This window comes from Scophthalmus maximus, chromosome 4 (assembly GCF_022379125.1).
Source record: "Scophthalmus maximus strain ysfricsl-2021 chromosome 4, ASM2237912v1, whole genome shotgun sequence".
Taxonomy (NCBI): Eukaryota; Metazoa; Chordata; class Actinopteri; order Pleuronectiformes; family Scophthalmidae; genus Scophthalmus; species Scophthalmus maximus.
In genome coordinates, this window is record NC_061518.1 from 9582591 (window position 1) to 9605424 (window position 22834).

The window sequence follows — 22834 nt, forward strand, 5'->3', positions numbered from 1 at the left end:
GTGTGTGTGTGTGTGTGTGTGTGTGTGTGTGTGTGTGTGTGTGTGTGTGTCTCAAGTGAGGTCAGTCTGGCTGGTGTATTACATGGCCTTGTAGACTTTTGAAATGTCTTCTCTCTGTTTTGGTAAACTCACAGTGAAACCGGTTACACACAGCTGACCTGAGAAGAAGAATAAAACCCGCCTGGGCCAACTTAAGTGGACACAAGGGGACAATGAGGTAGACAGTGTTACATATCTCAGTCTTTATTTGTTGTAGCTTTATATTTAAAGGAGAAAAGAAACCTATTACAGCTCACAGATGGCACATAACAACACAACCCTGTGTCAAAGTCCCACGGTGTGTGTCTAAAAGCAGTGATGATGTGTGGTCAACATGAAAAAAACAACAACCCCCAAAACAAACAAAAATTGAATCTGAAACTAATAGCGTACGTAAAATGATCATTTCCACAGAACATTGAGCCGTTTTCCTTGATCACCAGCTCCCCCCAACAAACAATTCTCCTCCTTCAGGTCGTGTGGGGGGAATCGGAGGGGCTGCGGGTCAGAACCAGACCAAACATCAGGGTTATTATAAGACAATGTGTCCTCCATGGTTATTGACCAGATTCAGAGCCTCAGCAGCCTCTTTACGACTGTATAACGTGACACCGGCTCCAACCATTTCAGAGACAGGAACAACAGAGTCTTTGTGAAACACATTAGACGATAGGAGGCCACACAAGTGACGGGTCCAGTGGCATATCGAGGAAGTCATTTTGAATTCATTTACAAAAAAAAAACAACAACAACAACTCCTCACTAACCAATGAGATCTATTGTGTGGGAGCTCGGGGTCAGAAGGTCAGTCGCAGAGCAGAGGAGAACCACGGCACACGGGCTCAGTTCAGCCGCGACCCGAGGCCGCGGGGCAGAGACAGGGACCGACACGGGCGCGTTGGGGGCGCGCGCTCGAGTCCGCCTCGTGCGCGCGCTCAGCGGGAGAACACGTACTCGGTGTAGCTCGTCCACAGTCTGTCGTCGCCCGCCGGGTCGTTCCCGCCGTACGAGCACGTCCCGGTGGAGCTGCACGCCACCATGCGGAACCCGGCCGCCGCCAGCCGGTCGAACGCCTGCTCCAGGAAGTTGTACTTGAGGTAGTACCGGGACGTGTACTTGTCCGGCGGCCGGTCCGGGTCGCGGCTCTCGTTCAGGGTGTCGCCGAACACCTCCTTGGCCAGCGAGATCTTGCCGCACACCGTGATCCGGGCCACCCGGCGGAACTTGGCGTCCGCCTGGATGTCCCTGCCGATGGTGTAGCTGCCCCTGTAGCCCACGGTGATGTAGCCGGAGTCGGCGCCGGGGGAGCGCAGCGTCCGCTCCGAGGAGGAGGAGGAGGAGGAGGAGGTGGAGGCGGCGGCGGTGGTGGTGACCGGGCTGCCGGGCTCAGCCTCCTCCGGCTCGCCGCCGCCGTCCTCCGCGCACGAGCCGCCGCCGCCGCCGGCCGCCGCCAGGCGCCCGGAGAGCCCCGGCAGCCGGAAGAAGTCCGCCTCCTTCTGCAGCCGCCTGCGCTCCTTGAAGAACTCGGGCAGCGACAGCTCGGAGTCCCGCAGGTAGTCCAGGATGTAGCGGAACAGGAAGCCGTCGCGGTCGACGAAGAAGCGGCCCTTGCTGTCCGTGGGCAGGTCGCCCGGGGAGCCCTGGCCGAACTTGGTCCACAGCAGGGAGTTGGGCACCGCCGTCAGAGTTTGCAGCCTGGTCACATACACCTGGCCGCCCACGTTCAGCTCCACTATGTCGGGGAAAGAAGTTGAGCTTTGACTGTCGGTCTGTGCCATCTCTTCCTCTCTCTATATATTAAAATCCCCGCGGTGCCTCGTGTTGGTTCCCCAACGAGGCTGGACAGTTGAGTTTCCTCACTGAGCTGTAGTGTTTATATCGGCCAGGCTGAGTGGGAGGAGGAGGAGGAGGAGGAAGAGGAGGAGGAGGAGGAAGAGACGGAGGAGGAGGAGGAGGAGGAGGAAGAGGAGGAGGAAGAGGAGGAGGAGGAAGAGACGGAGGAGGAGGAGGAGGAGGAGGAAGAGATGGATGAGGAGGAGGAAGAGACGGAGGAGGAGGAAGAGGAAGAGATGGATGAGGAGGAGGAAGAGATGGAGGAGGAGGAAGGGATGGAGGAGGAGGAGGAAGAGATGGAGGAGGAAGAGGAGGAGGAAGAGATGGAGGAGGAGGAATAGGAGGAAGAGGAGGAGGAGCTGAAGGAGGAAGAGATGTAGGAGGAGGAGGAGGAGGAGTAGGAGTAGGAGGAGGAAGAGATGGAGGAGGAGGAGGAGGAAGAGGAGGAGGAGCTGGAGGAGGAAGAGATGTAGGAGGAGGAGGAGGAGATGGAGATGGAGGAGGATGAAGAGATGGAGGAGGAGGAGATGGAGGAGGAGGAGGAGGAGGAAGAGGAGGAGGAGGAGGAGGAGGAGGAGATGGAGAAGAAGGACGGTCCACAGAGGGTTTAACTGTTCAGTGGGAAGCTCAGAGAGAGAACACCGTGCTGCCTTCGAGGACTCCCCGTAACACTCAGCTGTCCCCAATTGAAAAAACTATGCTGACATTTCAGTGATCAGTGGTGCAAGTGGGGCCTGGCAGTGTGTTTCTGCAGGAGAAAAGTTCAGGGAGATCTTGTGTTCTTGCCAAGAGTTAGAGGTTAGAGGGGAAGATTAATATCCCTCTTTTGTTTGGCATTGTGCAGTTGACAGACTCAGCAGGTTAGTTTATACTGTACACACACTGCTAGGCTCTGTCTAAATGTAAAAAAGAAAAAGAAAACTCTGTATACAGTTCCACCACCACTAATCTCACTAACGACAACATCTCATTTCTGCACATTGGTTTTACAGATTGAACTAACTGGATTAGCCTGCCAATTTACTGGAATAAGGACAGAAAAGTTGGAAAACCATAGTGTAGAAATACTATGTTGCAAATACAGTATAAGTCCTGCAGACAGATCATGGAAATTTTACTTAAATATACTTTTAAGTGCTTAATGTAAAAAGTGGTCATCGTACAAAATGGCAAATATTAGACACGTGTATCAGCCTGTGTAGCCTGCATCACTTTGTTGCCCCTACTAAAATTTTTTTTAGTTTTTTTTTACTTAAAAAGTGCTTAAAGAGTGCTTAAATCCACTGCTTCCACATCAATAACAACAAAACACCAGAAGTAGAAGTTGTCAACAAAGTCGTTTTTTTTGTCTAATTGAACTGTTTTGTAATGTTTTTAAAAATCAGTAGTTTGACTTTACTTAAGGACGAGGTGTAGGGTTTAGTGGCATCTAGTGGTGGCCTTGAAAATTGCAACCACTTCAACCTTGTGTGTATGTGCGAACCCATTGTGGCCTTCTGGTAACATAAATAGCCATTCTAGGCTGCTGTAGAAACCTGGCAGTGTGACATGGTGGAAGAAGACCGGTAATGACAACACCACAAATAATGATTACAGGCCATTATAACTCTAATTCAAAAAATGAATTAGGAATAGTATGTTCCATTTCTGCCAGCAAATCCCCCTTAATCTCACATATTGGACCTTCGAATATTTTTTGAAAAATCTCTTAATTTACTTGAGTAAAAAAAACAAAAGTCGCAAGCTGTGAATGCAACAAATCATAATCAGCCAAATCAGTAGCTGCAATATGATCAGTGCTATATAAAAACAAAACAACCTGCGGCTTCTACTTTCACATCTTCACATCCCTTCTGTGACAGCAGAGTTCATTCAGCTCAGAGTTTCTGATTCAAACACTTGGAGGAGCAGAGTGAGACAGAGAAGCTCAGTGGAGCGGTTACATTCTGCATTGAGTATTGCAATTGCAATGCATTGGAATATTCATGGTCAGTCACACATGTAATAGTTTAACAAAAAATTATTGTTACAACTCATCATTCATTTTGTACTGTAGGTGTTTTGGAGCTTTCACTGATATCACGTGATACACATAGTCTGACCAGGGGTCATGAAATTGTAGATATTTAAACATGTGGGGGGTTTTCCGAGCTCTTCACATATTTCCCATCAATGTTGGGTTAAAATTTGGGCTCAGAAAAAAGTAATTAAAAATTAAAACCTCTTCAATTTCATGACAGCTGGAAAAACCTCTTCTAGTTGTAGCTGGGAAAAACCTGCAGGAAGATATGATTTCACTATGAATGATGCATTATTCATGTGTTGATATGTGTATAATCTCCACTTTATTGCTAATATGTGAGGTCGCTGTGGTTTTATGTCAGAACTCGGGCAGTTTAGCTGCACTGTCAAAGTTCGGGGGGTAAAGCAGGTTACATTAGTTGTTAGTTAGTTTGCCCTGGAGCATTTAGAAAAATATATATCAAACTCATCATCAGGCCTCCAGAGGTCAAGTTGAGACCAAGCGGCTCTCTGTTTGACAGGAACAACTTCATTCCTTGGAGTCAAAGATTAAATATAAAACAAAACCCACCAGAGAACCTTCGATTTTCAGCCGAGAAGAGAAGTAGTATGTTTGCCTGGGGTCCCGGTGTGCACACAACTAAAACTGGGGAAAAAAGCGGCGAAGTTCATGACGTAGCTTTAAAGCTAAGATGAAGCTTGTCCGACTGATCTGCGGTGTCTCCAAAATCGTAAAAGAGGCCTCACTTCTCCTCAGACACAATAAGTCTTAACCCGGGATCGATTTCAGCTTAACACCAAAGAGCTCTTTGATCCGGTGTTGAAGTGCAGTGGGGGCTGTGTTCATATTTCACTCCACACACCACCGGCATCGTTGCTCATTGCCGCAGCAGAGGATGTAATTGGTCCGTTATCTCGCATGCGGAATCTCGCTTGATTCACAGAGAGCATCAGATGCTCATGAGAGAGACTCCTGATTAAGATCCATCCGTATCCATCTGCTCAGAGACAAACAAGGTTCGAGAGAACATAAACATTTAGAGGCACAGCTGCAGCCCGCACAAATGGATCATAATGATACAGGAAGTAATCAAGACCAGTCAGGAGGGTGTTTGCTGTTGATACAGTTGTAGTGATTATGGAATAAATCCTGCTGCAGCTTCAGCCAATCTCCTAAGTCAAGGATATGACACGTAAACACGGAGCAGTGACGGAGACGCTTGAGATTGATGAAGCAAAAGTCAATTTAAACATCTGGATATTTGGTGCAAATCCTGCAATAATATTTAAAAAAAAGTCATAGTTATAAATTATTATAAGAATAATGTCCGAATTCAATTAATCCAAGCATAAAATAGACATCATTACAGAAGGAAAACTCGAAACATTTCAGGTCCCACTGTGATGATGAGTGTGATCGATGGAAAAAATGCAACACTGAAACTGCTCTGCCACGTGGAGTTATGGCTGCTGCTCCAGTAAATTAGATATTTACATAGATATTAGATATCTATGTAAATATGGATATTAACATTATGTTTGCTTTATCTATTGTCCCGTCTTCCCTACTGGAGACATTTCAATCGCTGCATTAGAGGGACATCTAGTGGACAGCAAACTAAGAAGCAGACTGTTTCCTTGTAGCACTATGCCACATTGTGTACAACGCTCCATCTTCAACACATATGGTTATAAGTTTTGACAAAAACTGTTCAAAGTCCCATAAATATGCTGATTAATTGTGAGTCTCTCCTGTGTGACAGTGTGATGACGCCCACCCCCCCCCCCCCCCCCCCCCCCCCCCTGCTTTAACTTTTAATTTGCATTGTGTTTGTTTCTAGATTATTAAGACTGAAAAACCTGCATCACAAATGTTGGTCACTAGTTTTGTAGCTTTGTTGTTAGTGAGATAAATGGTCAAGTCTCACTCTCTTTCTCTCTCTGCACATAACACCTTCCAGTCCCGACCCGGTGTCTGTGTCATCGCCGTTAAAGGTCAACGTTTTCCTCACAGTCTGGCAGAAGATAATTGGATAAAAGAAGTTGTAAAGTTTAGCTCTCCAACCAATTCCTCGAGAATATGAGCCTTACCAAAGGAAGTATGGCAGCTCATTTACTAATCATGTGTAAAAAGTTCTTCCTCGTCATTATCTCTGACAGCAGGCCCTCCTGAGCTCTTCACATATATTTATTCATATAGCTTTTTTTAACTTCACATTTCCTCCCACTGTTGTTAAACCTGACAGAAGAGACCAAAGGCTTCATTTTAAAGTGAAAGCTGGAGCTTGGACCTTTTTTTGAAATATATTTCTTGTGTTTTGTTGGTTTGAAGTGCTGCATAATAATGGAAATAATGTTTCCAGGGCAGAGGGAATTATTTAATTTTAGTTTTTGTTTGTGTCTTGAGTCGACAACATCAGGGTTAATACTCGTTTTATGTCACAATTTTCCACAGTGACAACTCACTAAGACTCAGATGAGGATCCACAAGTTCACTCGAGGTAAGTATAGTTGAAAAAGAACAAAAATACAGAACCCATGTGCAAATAAGTTTATATTTAGATACAGTTTTAGGATTTACAACAGTTAATGTCTATGCAGAAGTCTCTTTTCTACCAACTACAAATACAAGTACAAACATATTTTGATCTGTTATCGTGTGAGCAGCTGCTCCACCTAGTGGTCACAAGACATACCGGTAGATACATTATGTTTGCATATTGTACATACACAAAAATACCAAACATAAAATGACCAGTGTACCTGTGGACCTGAAACAAAATAAGTGAATTGAATTGATCCATCCATCCTATAAAAACAAACAAGAAACTGCAACAAAATCAAAAAGAGATAAAAGTCATTATTATGACTCCTTTACATATTAACACTGGAAGACAAAGGAGACAATATATTGTGGTATCACATTTTTACATTCTGCTGTGTCCATGTTTCTAATACCGGAAACCATATGAAGTCCCCTAAACCTGTGATTTACAAAGAAAAAAATATGTATTTTATTCCAAAATTAGTTTGGACCATCTAATCTCTTGCTATAAATTGTTGTTTTTTTACAGGACAGAACAGCTGTAAATCTGTCTAGACTGAGACACACCCTGTTGGATTGCTCTGACTGAGCATTTCAGTTCAGTGTGTGTGTGTGTGTGTGTGTGTGTGTGTGTGTGTGTGTGTGTGTGTGTGTGTGTGTGTGTGTGTGTGTGCTCTGTTACTACCTGTCCCTCACTCTGAGCAGTCATGTGACTTCCTGCTTGTGACACTGTCACTCTGCAGTGTACTGGAGTGTGACCCCCCCCCCACACACTGTCTTCCTCTGCTCTCTTCAGCACCCGGCCCTTCATCCATGTGCTGTCTCTCCTCTCTCTCGCCCCCTCGCTCAGTTCCTCTCCAGTGATCCTCTCCCTGCTTCTGTCCGACACTCAGACAGAGACGAGAGGCACAAACCTCCTCTTCTTCACCTTATTCGTTCTCTTTTTTCCCCCCGAACCCCCCCCCCCCCCCCGTGTGCTTGTGTTATCATCTTGCACATGAGGACTTCACCACATGTCATACCTGTTTAGTCTGTTTCCTCTTCCGGTACTTTTATTTACTCTCCCTGCTTCTATTCTTCTGAATAAGCCTCAATATCTAGTCTCCTTTTAGAGTAAATTAAACTCCAGACACCCAGGAGTGATGCCATGGGATCATAGACTGTACTGTATCTAAAAATGGAAGAAGTCACTGGGTCCAGAAAGTGAAGCTCAGTGCCTGAAACCTGTATTCTCTCAACTGACCAGTAGAGGGCGACTGCAAAGAAGTCAGTCTCTATAAAAGTCAATGAGAAAATGACTACTTCTCGCTCAGATGGCACCGGCCAAGATGCAAAACTCGACGCTTCAAAACGGCAGTTCACAAACCAGTGGGTGATGTCCCGGTGAGGTCCTAAATTTCTTTTTGAAACCTGTAATAACTGATTTTACTGGCCACTAAACACAAACTGTATAAACCAGTTACAGATTCCTCACACAACACCAACACTCTCACTAATTCACAGTCTGTTCATGTGTATCTGGCCACCTAATGATTATGAGTCCAGCATTCATAATAATACTAGTAATGCATTTAAGGTTTTTTATATGACACATCTTCAAGTTTCTACGTCTAATATCTGTGTGCCTGTTTTTTTGTGCGTGCATGTTTTATTTTGTGATATAGTCTCGGTGCTAGTTGGTGTCTTAACATGCCTGTGGCACAGGGTTTCTAATGGCTCTAGCTTTACTTGTGCTTTTAACGGAACTGTGTGTGTGTGTGTGTGTGTGTGTGTGTGTGTGTGTGTGTGTGTGTGTGTGTGTGTGTGAGAGAGCGAGTGTGTTCCCGTCACCTTCTCTCAGGGTTAAATCCGCACCCTTGTGCTCCTCAATCAGCTCTAATGGATCCTCTGGCTCAGACTCAGCCAACGGACTGATCGTGATACTAAAGACACACACACACACACACACACACACACACACACACACACACAGGACGGGCGGGGCGGGGCTGGATGCTCATGTGCGTCGTGATGAGCTAAGAGGTACGACGACCCTCCTAACATTTTCTCCCTGTCTTTGTCCTTTGTTTCTTCCCTTGTGCTTCTTCACCATGACTGTCCCTACAGTGCCGCACCTCCTGCAATGCTCCTCGTTCGCTGCAGTCGTGACCGATAATATGTGAAATTTAATATTGAGACGTTAATTCCTCTCACATTCCATCAGAAATTTCACATCTTTCCCTCTTTTATGTCTTTGATTCACCCAGCCCCCACAACCCTGCTCTCCGGGGCGCGTGTGTGTGTGTGTGTGAAGGGTTCACGTTGGTCCTGTCCACCTCCTTCAGACAGTGAACAGGTCCCCGGGGGCTAGTGGGAGCTTTGTGTGCGTGCGTGCGTGTGTGTGCGAGTGGTCGCCACATTATTCTCCCCACTGACTTTCTATGGGATGAAAAAAAATATGGCTCCAGCGTTCCCCTTCCTTCCTGTCTTTAGAAAAGAGATTGGCTGAGGGGAACATGTAGAGCAGAGCAGCTCTCACGTGAATAAAGACACGCACGTCTGAATGTGGAAATATCAAGAGAACCACTGTTGTGTTAGTATTTTACAGTTATGCTTTGGCTCCATTTTAAGATGTTGGACTGTCAAAACTCGTACACAACCTGAGAACATCATACATCGGTGTCAGATAAGGGAATACATGTGGCATTCCTCTATCGCTGCACCACCGACTCTCCACACACGCAGGTCCGGTGGAGAAATTTGATTGTCATCGACCACTTGAGGCGAACCGGCCTGCACGACTCCCAATATCTAGTCTCGGAGGATCTGAGGAAATCCGTGTGACTCTCCGCTCCGATTCCACATCGCGGAACCTGATTCATGGCTCCCACTCGTGAAGAATCGGTGGGTTTTGCTGAATGCGGCACAGTCGTCTCATGGCTCAGGCCCCCGGACGGTCTCTACCTGCAGCCGGCCCGAGTGGAGCGAAGCCGGTTCTGTAATTAGGTTCTCGTGGCTGATTCGATTAGAGCAGCTGCTATACTCATTTTGCTGAAGATGCTCCTCAGCTGCTCGGACGGGGGACTAATGGAGGAGATGGGGAGATGTAGTTGACACAATGAGACATGACATTATCTGTATGTGTGTGTGTTTGGGCACGAGTCGGTATCCAAGTATAAAAAGCTGAATGTCTGTGCCACCGAGTCAAACATGTTTTTGCTCAACATTGACATCGATATACCACGTGCATTCTTTTACATATTAATTTCTCAAACCTACATAGTTGCTTTTCAAACCCCCTTCTCCGTCCCCCTCCCTCCCTCAGCGTGTTCTCCCCCATGTTTGAATTAGCTGTCTTGCTAATAAATTAAAGGGGGCATGTTCAATGTTCAAATAACACATTCGTTTACTTACTGTCAGTGTAGACAATGATCTGTTTTTCGTAGTTGGATTATTCAAGGCGCTTCGGCAGGGTCCCACCAGATAAAGCATCAGGACATGTTCAACATGAGCGGTTGACTGGTTTGGACGATTTGAATGGTTTTAAAAAACAACAGAGCAATAATCAGTAAAGAGTAGGTGCTCTAAATAAGATGTTCTAATCAAAGTATTCTCAAACGAACATCAACAACTTGACAAATATCAGTCATTTATTCAAATAATACATCCGCTTGCACAGTCAACTTTAGGAAACATTAAAAGACTGCATGTTTGCTGCAGCAAACAAAGGAAGAGGCTGAGGAGTCCTGGCTTCGCCGGAGGGGGCAAGAAGGAAGGTTTCAGGGCTTCAAGAAATATCAATAAATATGTTGTGTGTGTTGTAACTTAACTGCTGACTGCTGATGTGCAGAATGACTGCCACTCTGATCTGCTGAGGAGAGAAGTTTTGTTTTCGCTCACCTCAGATCTGTGGATGAGGATGTACCAGCAGACTTCACAACCTGTAGGGAAGACACGAGGTAATGATCTTTGTTTCAGGAAAAAAACATAAGGAAAATGGGTGGGGTGTCACATAAAAAGATCCATTCTGAGGCACTGAGAACAAAAATATGGTGAGTCTAATAAATCTGGGCTAATATATCATAAAAGACATCTACGCTCAAATGCGCTGATATGCATATTCCTTTAATGTACAAGCCCACATTTAGCCCATCCACTTAAATGGCTGGAAAATGATTTTTATGCTACACCCCACTCAATGACAAGGGCATCGTTTTTTTTTCCTCTTCTAATTTATTCCCTGCACAAGTGGTTGTGGGAAACCAAAAGAGCTCGTGTTTGTTGTAGTCTTTTTCTTCACATCTTATAAAACAAGTCGAAAGGGGACGTTTCCTCTCGCCCCTGCTCTGTTGCCTGTGTTTTTCCTCATGGTTTCAGAACAGGACGGCGTCTGGGGCCGGGTGGTGTTCGGTGCTCCAGTCAGATGAAAGCTCGCAGGGGTTAGACACCGTCTCCCTCTGAAGACTGAACAACAATGTCAAAGGTAGATGGACACACCGGTTCATTGGGTTGCTATCACTTTAACAGCTCCTGTTTAAGTTGGGCCAGCAATTTTTTGCACTTTGATAAAACTGGGCAACTTGGGCAAAGAAAAAGCTTGATCAAAATCAAAAATGTGTCTTGTTGATCAAAATGTTAAGTTGGTGACTTCTTCTCGCTCTGAATTTTATGATATTAGACATTTGTTGATCGGTGCTGTGTGATTGATGCCTTACCAAACACTAGCAGTGCTGAGGTTATTCAGTGCAGTTATGGATCTGACTGCAAGTATGAAACTTCAACAGGCAAACAAACAAGCGTGCAATAAAAAGATAAACATGATTCACCATCACAAATAACTTTCCCAGCAAGCAGTCTGATGCCTGGACAGTCGCCTTGCACATTGGATGTCCATCAGAGTCTGCTCTCTGCATCTCATCTCCGTGTGCACCATGAGGGACGGTGCTCACGTGGGACTTGGCCTCCCATGGATTCCCCTTTATCTGTTCAGGTCGGTTTATGGGGAAAAAAAATACGTCCAGGAAGACATTAGAACAGACGGCTGAGAGAAGATAAAATGAAAATGAAGAAATGCGGGTTGGGAGAAATTATAGATTGTTACAAATCCGGCCAAACTATCAGTGACTCATGGAGAGATGGGACGTTCTAAATATATGTACTGTTATGAGTAAATTGATCTGTTTTGGTTTGCATCCAAATGCTCACTGGAACAGAGTCCTACGCAGAGACCCAACCCCCCAACCATCTCCACGTCATCTGCAAAGCCCTAAATAACTGGATTGACTTCTGGACAGGCGACAGTTTTCCTTCATAATTGTTCATTATCATGAGTGCTCTCTGAGGTACTTTCTATGAATGGAGATGGGGCACACACACACACACACACACACACACACACACGCGCTCTTTTCTCCACCCTCTGTTCTTTCTATGGGATTGGTCTTAGTTCTCAAGGACGACAAAAAGGACGCAGACGATGGAGGAAGGCGGTGCAGTGGATGGGTGGGGCATCTGCGTCACTCTTGAGCGCCAGGGTTGGTGGGATTTTATGGCAACGGGCGCCAGAGAGCTGCACACCCTCCCGACCCCGCCCCGTCCATCTTCCACCGGTAACCCCACCCAACCCGGGTGGCTCCTCCCCGAGTCCCAGACGAGAGGGAGAGTACAGCACTTAAGGTAATGTAAATAACGAGGGGGGGAGAGCTATTTTAAGATGCTGTCTTTCACTGGGGCCATGGAGGGGGACAAAGATGCAAGCCAAGCGATTGTAATGTCAGTCACGTTTTCGGACACGTTCTCTTTCTCTGTCGTCCGTCCCGATAGCTGAAGGGCCTGACCGACAAGAAAGAGCTGCAGATTCATGAAAAGATGTTTTCTTTCTTCATGAATACATTTTTTGAAGTAACAGGCCACGGAAGGTCTTAATAAGTAAGTCTGAAAAGCCCCCATTGAGATTAAAATGACACACAATGAGGGAATGTAGAAAATGGTTCTGATCACTGAATGTAAAAAAACAAAACAAAAGAGATCCTCCAAAGGGGTTGAAGGATAAATCCAGGGGATCAGAAAATTATGGAAAGCATCTCTTCATCACAAAATGTGTACTTATTTTCTTTACTTTACTTTTTCTTAAACGTTGCTCTCTTTTTTTGTAAATGAACGTTTATTTTACATCTTCAGGCCTCTAACAAGCTGACGACAAAGAGTCAGTTCAGGGTTGAACCACACATAATGACGAGGAGTTGCAAAGCAACGGAGCTGAGATTTAAGAAATCACAGTCCATAAATGTTGGTAATCACTACTGAAAAAACCCAAATGGGAGAGCCGCGCCCTGGGAGGATTATCTTTCAGCATCACGACCGATTAAAAACAAAAGACAACCAAAAAACAAAAATACAGACCCACATCTAATTTAGTGGAAATTGTGAAAATTAAGAAAAACTGCATGTGTTGTCATTCTCATATTTCGTCTTCGTGAAAAAGCAGAGTTGACATATTTTCCTGAAATAATTTTCTTTTTTTTATTGTTTCCTCTTTTGTGACATCAAAAATAAATAAACATTTATACAGCGTCCCGTCTGCCTCATTTGAATAATTTTTAACCAGCATTATACTATATTATCTGTTTTGTTAACCTCATATGTACACAAACATACACACCACAGAGAAAATAATCTGTACACTGCTCTGAACAACAAAATAAAAGAACCGATCTGTGAATCAGAACCTGCCGCCACGTCGTCCTTCGACAGTTACTGTTTGACTTTGCAAAATCACAAAGGAAAAACATACACAAACATTAGCCGAAGTACACAACTTGATACAATTAGATCTTTTCTAGAGGTTACATTCATATTCGAGTCTTGGTTCACTTCACAGTCAAAACCCGTGGACATTAAAAGTACCTTTATTTTATTTATTTTTTTCGAACTTCATTAAGGCAGCTGAATACAAGATCATTTTTAATATTAATTTACACTGGTTCTTAGAATTAAAACTGTTTCTACACCTGACATTAAAGAGAATATTAGCTAATGCTTCAAGTCAACTACCGTCACTACTGCTTGTATGTATTCCTACTCAGCATGATGAATGGATTGTTCCTTTCTTGGTTCACAGTTATAATGCGTTTAATCGATGATACACACGAGAGACGCGACCGCCTGTCAAAACTGCATCAAAATATGACACATTAAAGCTGGAAAACGTCTCGTTATCTCTTTATGTTTTTTTATGATTTTCAGTCCACTCTCTCACAATCATAGTTTTGTTTTAACTGTTGTACAGGTGCTAAAAGTGTGTGTATGCGTTATTGCTTTTAACTAATAAGTGCACACAATATTCACTCCTTCCAAACTATGGATGTGCTGTCAGTCACTTCGTATAAACTTCTAGTTGTCTTGTTTTATATTTCACTGATTTTCCTTCTGGTCAAACTGGGTGCAGCATCTCCTTGTTACTGGTCTGCTTTTTCAATTAATGATAAAAAAAAAAAAGATATATCAATCAAATGAAGAGTCTCTGAACGATTTCCTATAAGTGTATCTCCAAACCGGTTCAAGAACGGACTCCCACATATCTTCAAGTATTACATGAGTGTATGTGTGTTTCCCAGAAAGACAGCTTCATGACTGGGCAATCAGCAAGCCGCTACACTACATATCTACGTATATCCAGAAATTTGGCTGTTCAATAATCCAGTCAGCACAAGCGGGATTTGCTCCTTTGTAGTCCAAAGGTAGGATGTTCGCTTGTTGTCTCTTCACTTTGGAGTGGCTGACAGAAGTAACCAGTTCTCTGGCAGTTCAGTCACACGTTTCTTTTTTTTCATTGCGAGTGAGTCATTCTTCATCGTGGCGGGAGGAGTCAGGGCTGGACTCCTCCTCCTCCTCCTCCACCGTCTCTGCTGGGAGCGTGTCACGGCGCGTGAAGGCGGCTGCCAAGGTCACACTCAGGCGCGGTTTGACGGACGCCATCTCTGACAGCCCGATGTTGTTGCCGCGTGTCACGAGCGTCGTCTTATCCATGATCTCTCCACTGTGCTTGGACACCACCGCGTCGAGAAAGTCGTACTTGTGTGAAATCTTGCCGCTCTCAAACAGGTACTTGGCCAGGTAAGAGAAACCAACATTGCCCAGGAAAGAGGCGACCATGGAGACAGTCTTGAAGGGAAACTTCTGGATGACGATTTCCTCTATCTCTCCGGTTATGGGGTGTATCCGATCCTCAGTTATCCATCCAGGGTAGTAAATGAAAGGAGGCAGCCGCAGGTAGGGTTCACCTCCACCTATACGCAGCAGCATGCCAAACACGTAGCCAGCCACCGAACCGTACGTGTTGGTGCCTTTGACGAAGAGCACGCTGAGCAGCTGAGGGAAGATGATGACGTAGACCAGGTCTGAGCTCAGGTACCAGAGGCCGTAAACTGTCCCAGTCACGAGCGCCATCACTGTGGCAAGGCCGCCGAACACAAAGATAGTGATGCGCATCACCCACACAATCTCCCGATCAGATGCCTGTGGAAACAGAGAGGAGCGGCAAAGTGATTGTGACGTCATGTAAAAAAAGCCCAAAGACTTAGGTGCCAGAACAGAAACACACACGTGTACTCACCGACTGTCTGAAGGCGAGCTGGTAGATGTTCCTCGCAAACATGGAGCTTGCCGAAAGGATGGAGGAGTCTGCAGAGGACATGACAGCTGCAGACACGGCACCCAGGCCGAAGAAAGAGACGAATGGCGGACAAAGGTGCTGGAGAACGATGGGTAGAATCATGTCCGCTTGTTCCCTTTCTCGGGGAGGAATGGCACCATAGGTTGTCTGGTTCCAGTCTGAGCAAGAGAACGATTCAACAAACACTTAAAAAAGCACAGAATACATCCACTGTAACATACACTAATATATTAAAAAGCGCTCAAGAGAAGGGGAAACCTTACTTTTTGAAAATGTTCAGAAGTTAAGGTAAATGAAAAAGCACAACGAAATACAATGACATTTTAAGACATGGCTTTCTTAATATACAGTACAACATGTATGCATTCTATTTTTAAAAAGCAACTGACATGTAAAGTCATTAGGAAATGTAATATGTTATGTTAGGAAATATGTATGTGGAAAATGTGTATTTTTACCTCATTAAACATATTTACTGAGGCTCAAATGAATGACATTACAATAATTAGAATTTTAGAAAAAAGTTTAAACTTCAGGCAAAACAATAAAATATCACTGTTTGCAATAAAATGTTGCGTAAAGTTTCACTTCAGTAATTTTAAGTTTGAAAGTATAACTTTTATTTTAGTACAGGACCAAAAAAACGGAGCTGTGTATTCACTTGTTCACGGAGACATTTGATGCCTAAAAAATCTGGAGATCAAACCTCTAATTTGGTCCCTTGCCTCACCCTAATGTAATATTTACACAACCGGGGTGGTTATTAAACGGACGGCTGCTTCATTATGGATGAGGTGAACCAGCTGCTATTTACCAGGCTATCTTAGATCTGAGGGCAGCAGGGGCCCATCCAGAGCCCCCCCCCCCCAACACACACACATATATCAAAGTCTCTAACCTGTGGAAGCCCCGATGGCGCCGATGAGAACGGAGGGCACGGCCATGACGAGGCACCCGAAAGCAGCCAGGAAGGAGAGGACCTGGGCGTAGGTAGCCGAGGAGGCCGACAGGACTCTCTGGAAATACACCTGCCAGGGGATTCCTCCGAGCATCTGAAGCACAGTTGAAGCCCAACGTGGACACGTCAGGTCAATTCTATTTAAATATCTCCAAATCACAAATTTGCCTCAAAAAAGGAATTAAAAAAAAAAAACTCCTCAAGAAAACTCTTTTAACATTGGGAAACAGTAACACTGAAATGTTAGCATGACACTTAATTATCTAATGTCTATGTCTGATTACTGATTAATCTGTAAATTATCGGTAATTATTATTAATATAAAATTTAAGCCATTGTCTACAAAATGTCAAAAGTAACCAAGGCAAGAATTCAAAAGCTGAAACCAGCAATATTCAGTACTTACTTGACTGATGATCAAAATAATCATTTTTTGATTTTTTTTTCTGATAATAAACAACAACATAAATCACCAACAGTCTCAGCTCGATGGCATTATGATCGGTTTAGACCGCTTTGTCCACTTCAGAGTAAGCACTCGTCTCAGTGGACTAAATTCTGGTAAAATTGAGAGAGGAGTAACTCGCGGTCACTGTACCAGGAGGCAGAAGTTGTCGATCCAGACCCAGGTGTCGCCCTTGCGGATGCTGCCTCTCCAGGGCGACTGATACACATGCTTCACCGCTGTAACGGTGATGTCTGACACCGCAGGGTTGGTCAAAGCAAAGGGCACACTGATCCACTGTGGATGGCCGGAGAACAAGAAGGTCGCAGAATTACAATCACAAACATCAACAATTAAAGGCTGATTGGATAACACTGAATCCTGGCTCACGTGCTTTTAAGATAAAATAAGATCAAACTTTATGGATCCCAGAAGCAAAATCTAGGAATATATCAGATCAATAAGAAGAACAGTAGTGAGTTTTCTGAAAATCTGTTACAGCAGATACAGAACATTCAATTGAGAGCATTTATAGATTAGCATAGATGAATATAAAATAGTCAAGCATGATGTGAAAAATAGAAATTAAAATGAACAATTCCATGTTTTTCCACAGAGAAATCGATGCAGTCTCATTTCATGCCACCTGCTCATGTCTCTCTATAAATCTGTAAATAATTTGGCCTATTTTAAACCAGGATCATAGTCCCCCCCGAAAACAAATAATCTTCTCCACTGTCTCCTTTTCACCTCAGCTCTCCTGAACCTACCAGGCCGAGAAAGATACAGAAGAGCTGCACGACGTCCGTGTAGGCCACAGAGTACAGTCCTCCGACCAGCGTGTAGAAGATGGCGATGAGCGCTGAAATGACCACTGACATCTTGATGTTGATGTCCACGATGACACTGAGAGTGGCCCCTGAGGTCATGAGCAAAAAGATGGACGGGTGTTGTGAACAATGCCACAATTACCTTCAACCACCTCTCATTCTGTGGGGGGACAAAGAAATATGAACTCACCGAGAGCGGACAAGATGGCAGCGGACCAGAAGATCTCCCCCATGAGTGCAGGGATGAAGAGAAGGCCCCCCATGCGTTTCCCGTACATCTGCTGGAACGGGTCCAGCATGGTGACGTAGCCTCGCGAGCGCATGGGCTTGGCGAAAAAAAGACCACCTGGGACAAAGGGTGCACGGAGAACCGACTGAGATTTCACGGTGACCCCCTCCACAGCCCCCGGCTGAACCTACACACTGAACGACCTTCCGGAGTCCTCAGGTGAACATCCATATGTTTATGGTTTTATCTTGAACAGTTTCTTGAGCGAATTGGAGTAACAAGGTGTTAAGTCAAATTCAAAAGGGTGAACAGAGCAACAAACACACATCATTTCAAACAGAAAAGTCATTATTATTAATGTTTGGATGTGTGTGTAAATGGCATCCAAAATCCCCAGCTTTATGCACCCATTTACGGAAAATATACATCCATAGAGTCACTCACCCACGACCAGACTGAGGGCATATCCAAAGGGAGCCTGTGCCCACGCCAAGCCGAAATCTGGTAGGTACACGTACTCAGCTGTGCCGTTGATGTATCCCCCTCCGACCCAGGTTGCTGAAAAATCGACCCCAAAAAAAGTTCACCACAAATCTGACGAAAGAATGACATTTGACTTTTTGATTAAATTATGATATTCAGTGTCCTCCAGAAAAAGATAATTAACGTTGCGGCTCCACTTAAAAGACAGTGTCTGAGTGGAGCTGTGGTCTCACAGAGAGCTGGTACATATTTATAATTTTTTTTTAAAAAAAGAAAAGAAAGAAAAACTGAGATTTGATGGAGAGAGACAAAAAATTGTCCAGGAGCAGATTTTCACAAGAGTAAAGATTCATCTTGTTACAGAGTGTCCAATGCATTCTAAGCCACATTTGAGACGCTCTTACAGCTGCAACAGTCCCACCAGAGTCTCTCCTCAAGACAAACGCGGAGTTCACCTGTCATTGTAAATCCGCCGACGAATAATCCAATGTCTCTGCCGCCGACCATGATGGTCTCGCTGCGGTCGGTGCCCTCCGCCTCCCCCGAGTGCTTGTTCTTCCATGCCGCCCAGATGCCCACGAACAGGATCAGCAGGTAGAAGATCGCAATAGCCACGAGTCCCTCCACATGGATGGTCATGGTCGCACCGGTCGTCCGCTAGGAACGGGGAGGCATGGAGACCTGCTCGGGCATGAGGTACAAGAAATGATTTTGCATTTATAGTTGTCTGCATTTACTAGAAAACGATGAGTGCAAATCATGTTCACCTGACCAAGGAAAACGGTTCATTTTGCCGGTTTGCAAGATTTCCATGCGCTCTTGTGAAATGTGGAAAAAAAAAAAAGCCACAAAGAAGCCCAATGTGACTTTCAACTCAGTGCATTTCATTTGTGGCGATCAATGTTCTCATCATTCTAAGTAAAGTGAAAATATTGATTTGAGAAAAACACCAACCCTGGAAGCTCGATAATTTGTAGTTTTCTCTCAACGACCTGGTTTATGCAAAACAATCCCCTTAAATTAATAAAAACGAATTCAACAAATCTGCCAGAATCAGTTTGAAATAATCACGACTATTCTTTTATTCCGTGAGGATGTATTTTTCTGTGGGTCTGTTGATGTATTTTGATATCTTTGCACTTGTGTCTTTATCGGACACACGCGCGTAAAAGTCAAATTACGCACAGCAACTTTTATAAAAATGTCCTCTCTATATTGTAGCCCAATATATATAACGGTTATTAAACTAACTGACGCGTAAAGATCTCCACTTTTGGTCATGCTAAAATTAATTTAAAAAAGACAATCATCCTCTGAAATCCAATTTGACAAAGGTCCCGAAACCAAAAAGAAAAAGAAAGTCAAGCAAAAACTTACCGTAAGTGTTTCTAGAGTCATGGGCTGTGGGCACCCGAGGAGGAACAAGAACGATCTGAACAGCCGGGGCGGTTTGTGAAGAGCCTCCTTGCACCGTGAGGAACAGTCAGAAGGAACCCGGTCTCCCGGGCGACTTACTGAGGCTTATAAGGGCGCAGGGGCCGTCAGAGGACCGACACACGCGCACGTCAGAGAAACCAAACGTCCCCATTAACGAGCACCTCGCGTGGAAACACGTCAGAGTGGCGTCGGCTGATATGACTGGAGAAGGACTGGAGGAGATTCCTTTACACAATAAGCGAGATGGATGAACATTGCACTTTTTTTTTTTTAACTACTGAATCACGGATCGGAGTGGCACGACATGAATTTTAATACCAACGCTGCGTTTTTACGCATTGGCTAATCAATAGCTTGTGGAGGAGCCGTGGCTCCAGCTCCTTCAAACTAGGTGCGTAACAGCCGCTTAATTGCGCAGCCACACTTCTACTTCACGTGGCCTTTTATCCGCAGTCTCTCTCTCTCTCTCTCTCTCTCTCTCTCCGGTCGACACTTTACCTCACAACCGCCATTTACTTTGCACCACATGAACTGGATTTGTGCGTCTGGAGTTGATGAGAAACCACATGGAAGCCCTCATCGCATCGCATATAGGAGAAAAACCACGAAACCATGCGTCAATCAAAAACAAATAATCATACTCTTTTTTTTGTCTTTAAGTACATTTCACAGCAGTTTGACCTCTTGGGCTTAACAAGCCTATACCTGCTCGAGCACACGCCGTTTTTGAGGCCTTAATTCGCAGACTGAATAGCACTGTGCAATTAGGCGCCATTTAACTGTGCTGGATCTGCCACTTTCCCTTCAGGATACATATCAATGAACTGTGTCCACTTTAAGGGCCTAGTCTGCTGCCTGAACACCTATGATGTGGGCCGTTCCTGTCAAAACTGACAGGCTCCCAATTAGGATGGATCCCGGAGAGCAGAGATTCAACGACACGGTCTGAATTAAAAGAAGATAAAAAATAGAAAAAAAAACAAGAACCACAAAAAACTCAATAAGCAAAAAATCAGAATAGAAAAAAGCAAAAAAAAAGCCACATACTAAAGAGAGCCAATGTCATACGCCATCAGAAAGGGAGACACGATTATCTTTCAACTGCGCCCCCTTTTGGCAAGGTAGCATAACAGTTTTAATAGCACTGTGCAACACCACACAGGACAACATTTATTTTTTTTAATTTCTGTTTTTTCTGTAGTTCAAGGTTTACATTGATATCTATAGTTTTTTTTATTATATCTATATCATATATGTTGGTTATTCCATTATGAGCTAAAAATACTACTTCTCATGTTTGTCTAGAGAGCACCAGGTGTAATTTGTGTTTTTACTATTCTGCCCGATGAAGACCTTGAGAGATCCGAACTGGTTGCCACTCAACAAAGATACTCAACTTAACAAAGACATTTCTTGTTCTATAATAATAATCTCAGAATAACAATGACTGCTTGACGGGCTCATCTGTACATGGAAAGTCGATATATCTTTTGTCGGGGCCTTTAGATTCCCGTTAAAATTCACATCAAATAAACAAAAGCCGAACAAGTCTGAAAAAATTTGAGATTTTAAGTAATTAGAATAACTTGAATGGGATTATGTTTCGACATCGAACGGGTGATTCTGTGTTACACTGATGCCGAAAGCTGATGACAGCCTGAAACGTTAGTGACTACGTTTGACAGATGGCTGGCACACGACCCTGACACCCTTTCAAGCCAAACGCTGAAGCTGAGCTTCTACGTGCACGTGGCTCCGTACTGTCGCCGACTTACGCGTTCCTCAAAATCACGTCACTATATCCAACATATGTAGATTCAAACAACAACACGGGTTTACAAATTGAACCGTGTGCTCCACGCCATAATAATAAAAAAACCCTCAGAACTTGTGTGAATGAATGTTTATGTTTAAGCAAATGAATTGTTCAGGCCCCAAGGACTCGAGGTTTAATGAGCAGCTGTTGCTGGCAGCGCTCAAGATGTTGGGGGGGGGTTGTTAATCCACAGATGACATTTCCTAAAACATGAAACCTTGTCTGTTTTTCCACTGGATTTTATTCTTTGAAAATTAGCACATACAGTGTGATGATCGAAATACACAGAGCTCATGTGATGATTACATTTTAAGGGGAAAGACTCTATAACCCCTATGAAGCTAAAGTGAACTTGTGCTCGGAGGCTCCTCGTCTTTAAATAGATGTCTGCAGGATATGAAACTCTGATCTAACAAAGGCCCGGTACTTTTTCTGAAAATATGAATTTGAGAGAATCACCCAGAGAATCACCAATCTGAATTCTTCCTCCCGTTAGACATTATAGACAATATAATACAAAATCAGTGTGGTGTCCTTAGAGTGAGTAGGATTTGAATATTTTGGACTTGGGTGTCACCCAGTGGTATAAAAAGACAGCGTCCAATATGAGTATACTGGACCGTTGGAACTGTGGACTGTTTCCATGCAACAACATTTTTCACTTGAGGTACAACTTTCAGGCTGAAAATAAATAAATTTATAGCTTCTGTTTAAGTTAAAATGACCTGCTCTTTATGGAACTTACGTTAAGTTTCCTCTGGTCGGTAAAACTCTCAAAACCTGATGAACCACAACCATGACTTGACTTCTCAGTCATTCCCCAACTTACAGAACTAAATTCACAAATCAAATAGGAACCGGTTTGTCCCTTCCACTCGATGCATCCGAGTTTGTACATTCTTCAGTTCGTACTTGACTATGGATTGGGACAAGTTGTAGTTTCTGCAATTTGTGATATTTGTAGTAGGGTTGACAAATAGGGTTGACAGGTGAGATGTTAATGAACAAGTTACAAAAGAGTATATACAATAAACCACTATTACTTTCACATATCTTTCAGTCAATTATTTCCCATTGCCTCGATCTACTGAAAACAGGGAAACACCTCTTATTTACTATGAAGTTGAGGTTGAGGTGATGGAGCTTGGCAAACACCATCAGACAAAAATAGTCGTCACTGCACACCGAGAACTGTACTGAATGTTAGATTCAGTCCGAGTCTAAAGAAGCAGATGCTTATGAAATGAACGTTGTGCAGACTGAGCAGATTTTTTTTTTTTTTTGCCGTCTGCTTCAATTTACAATGAGAAAACTATAAGAAGCTTTTTTGTGTGAAAACAGTTTTTCTGCTTTGAAAAATGAAATAAGGCAAATATAAAAACTGGTCGAAAAATCCACTGCGATGAGAAGTTTTGACTTTTTGAACAAACTTTACAGGCTAAACTTACCCGACATTCAGTTATGACAAGCATTTTATCACTTGTTACAGCTAAGACAGCTCCTATCTACATTCACTTAGCCACAGGTAACAATATGTACAACAG

General features: G+C 43.9%; 2 protein-coding genes across 2 annotated transcripts; both read right to left on the bottom strand.

Moving 5' to 3' along the window:
• Positions 1-227: 227 nt before the first annotated feature.
• On the bottom strand, positions 228-1921 carry LOC118302635 (BTB/POZ domain-containing protein KCTD12). Its single transcript, XM_035628938.2, has one exon. The coding sequence runs from the start codon at positions 1815-1817 to the stop codon at positions 975-977; it is 843 nt and encodes a 280-aa protein (XP_035484831.2). The 5' UTR covers positions 1818-1921; the 3' UTR covers positions 228-974.
• Positions 1922-12604: 10683 nt separating this feature from the next.
• Positions 12605-22697, bottom strand: slc5a7a (solute carrier family 5 member 7a). Its single transcript, XM_047331632.1, has 9 exons — positions 19415-22697; positions 18493-18718; positions 17999-18112; positions 17516-17671; positions 17266-17414; positions 16649-16792; positions 15991-16144; positions 15033-15250; positions 12605-14935 (listed from the first exon to the last, which is right to left on the bottom strand). The coding sequence occupies exons 2-9, from the start codon at positions 18674-18676 to the stop codon at positions 14261-14263; spliced, it is 1794 nt and encodes a 597-aa protein (XP_047187588.1). The 5' UTR covers positions 18677-18718; positions 19415-22697; the 3' UTR covers positions 12605-14260.
• Between the last annotated feature and the right edge of the window lie 137 nt (positions 22698-22834).

Bases quoted from the DNA above. Each gene is read 5' to 3' on its own strand.
- LOC118302635 (XM_035628938.2), bottom strand. From the start codon at position 1,817: ATGGCACAGACCGACAGTCAAAGCTCAACTTCTTTCCCCGACATAGTG.
- slc5a7a (XM_047331632.1), bottom strand. From the start codon at position 18,676: ATGACCATCCATGTGGAGGGACTCGTGGCTATTGCGATCTTCTACCTG. The intron at 17,415-17,515 runs GTGAGTTCATAT...TCATGACCTCAG, and splicing joins TGCCATCTTGTCCGCTCTCG to GGGCCACTCTCAGTGTCATC. The intron at 14,936-15,032 runs GTGAGTACACGT...CTGTTTCCACAG, and splicing joins AGCTCGCCTTCAGACAGTCG to GCATCTGATCGGGAGATTGT.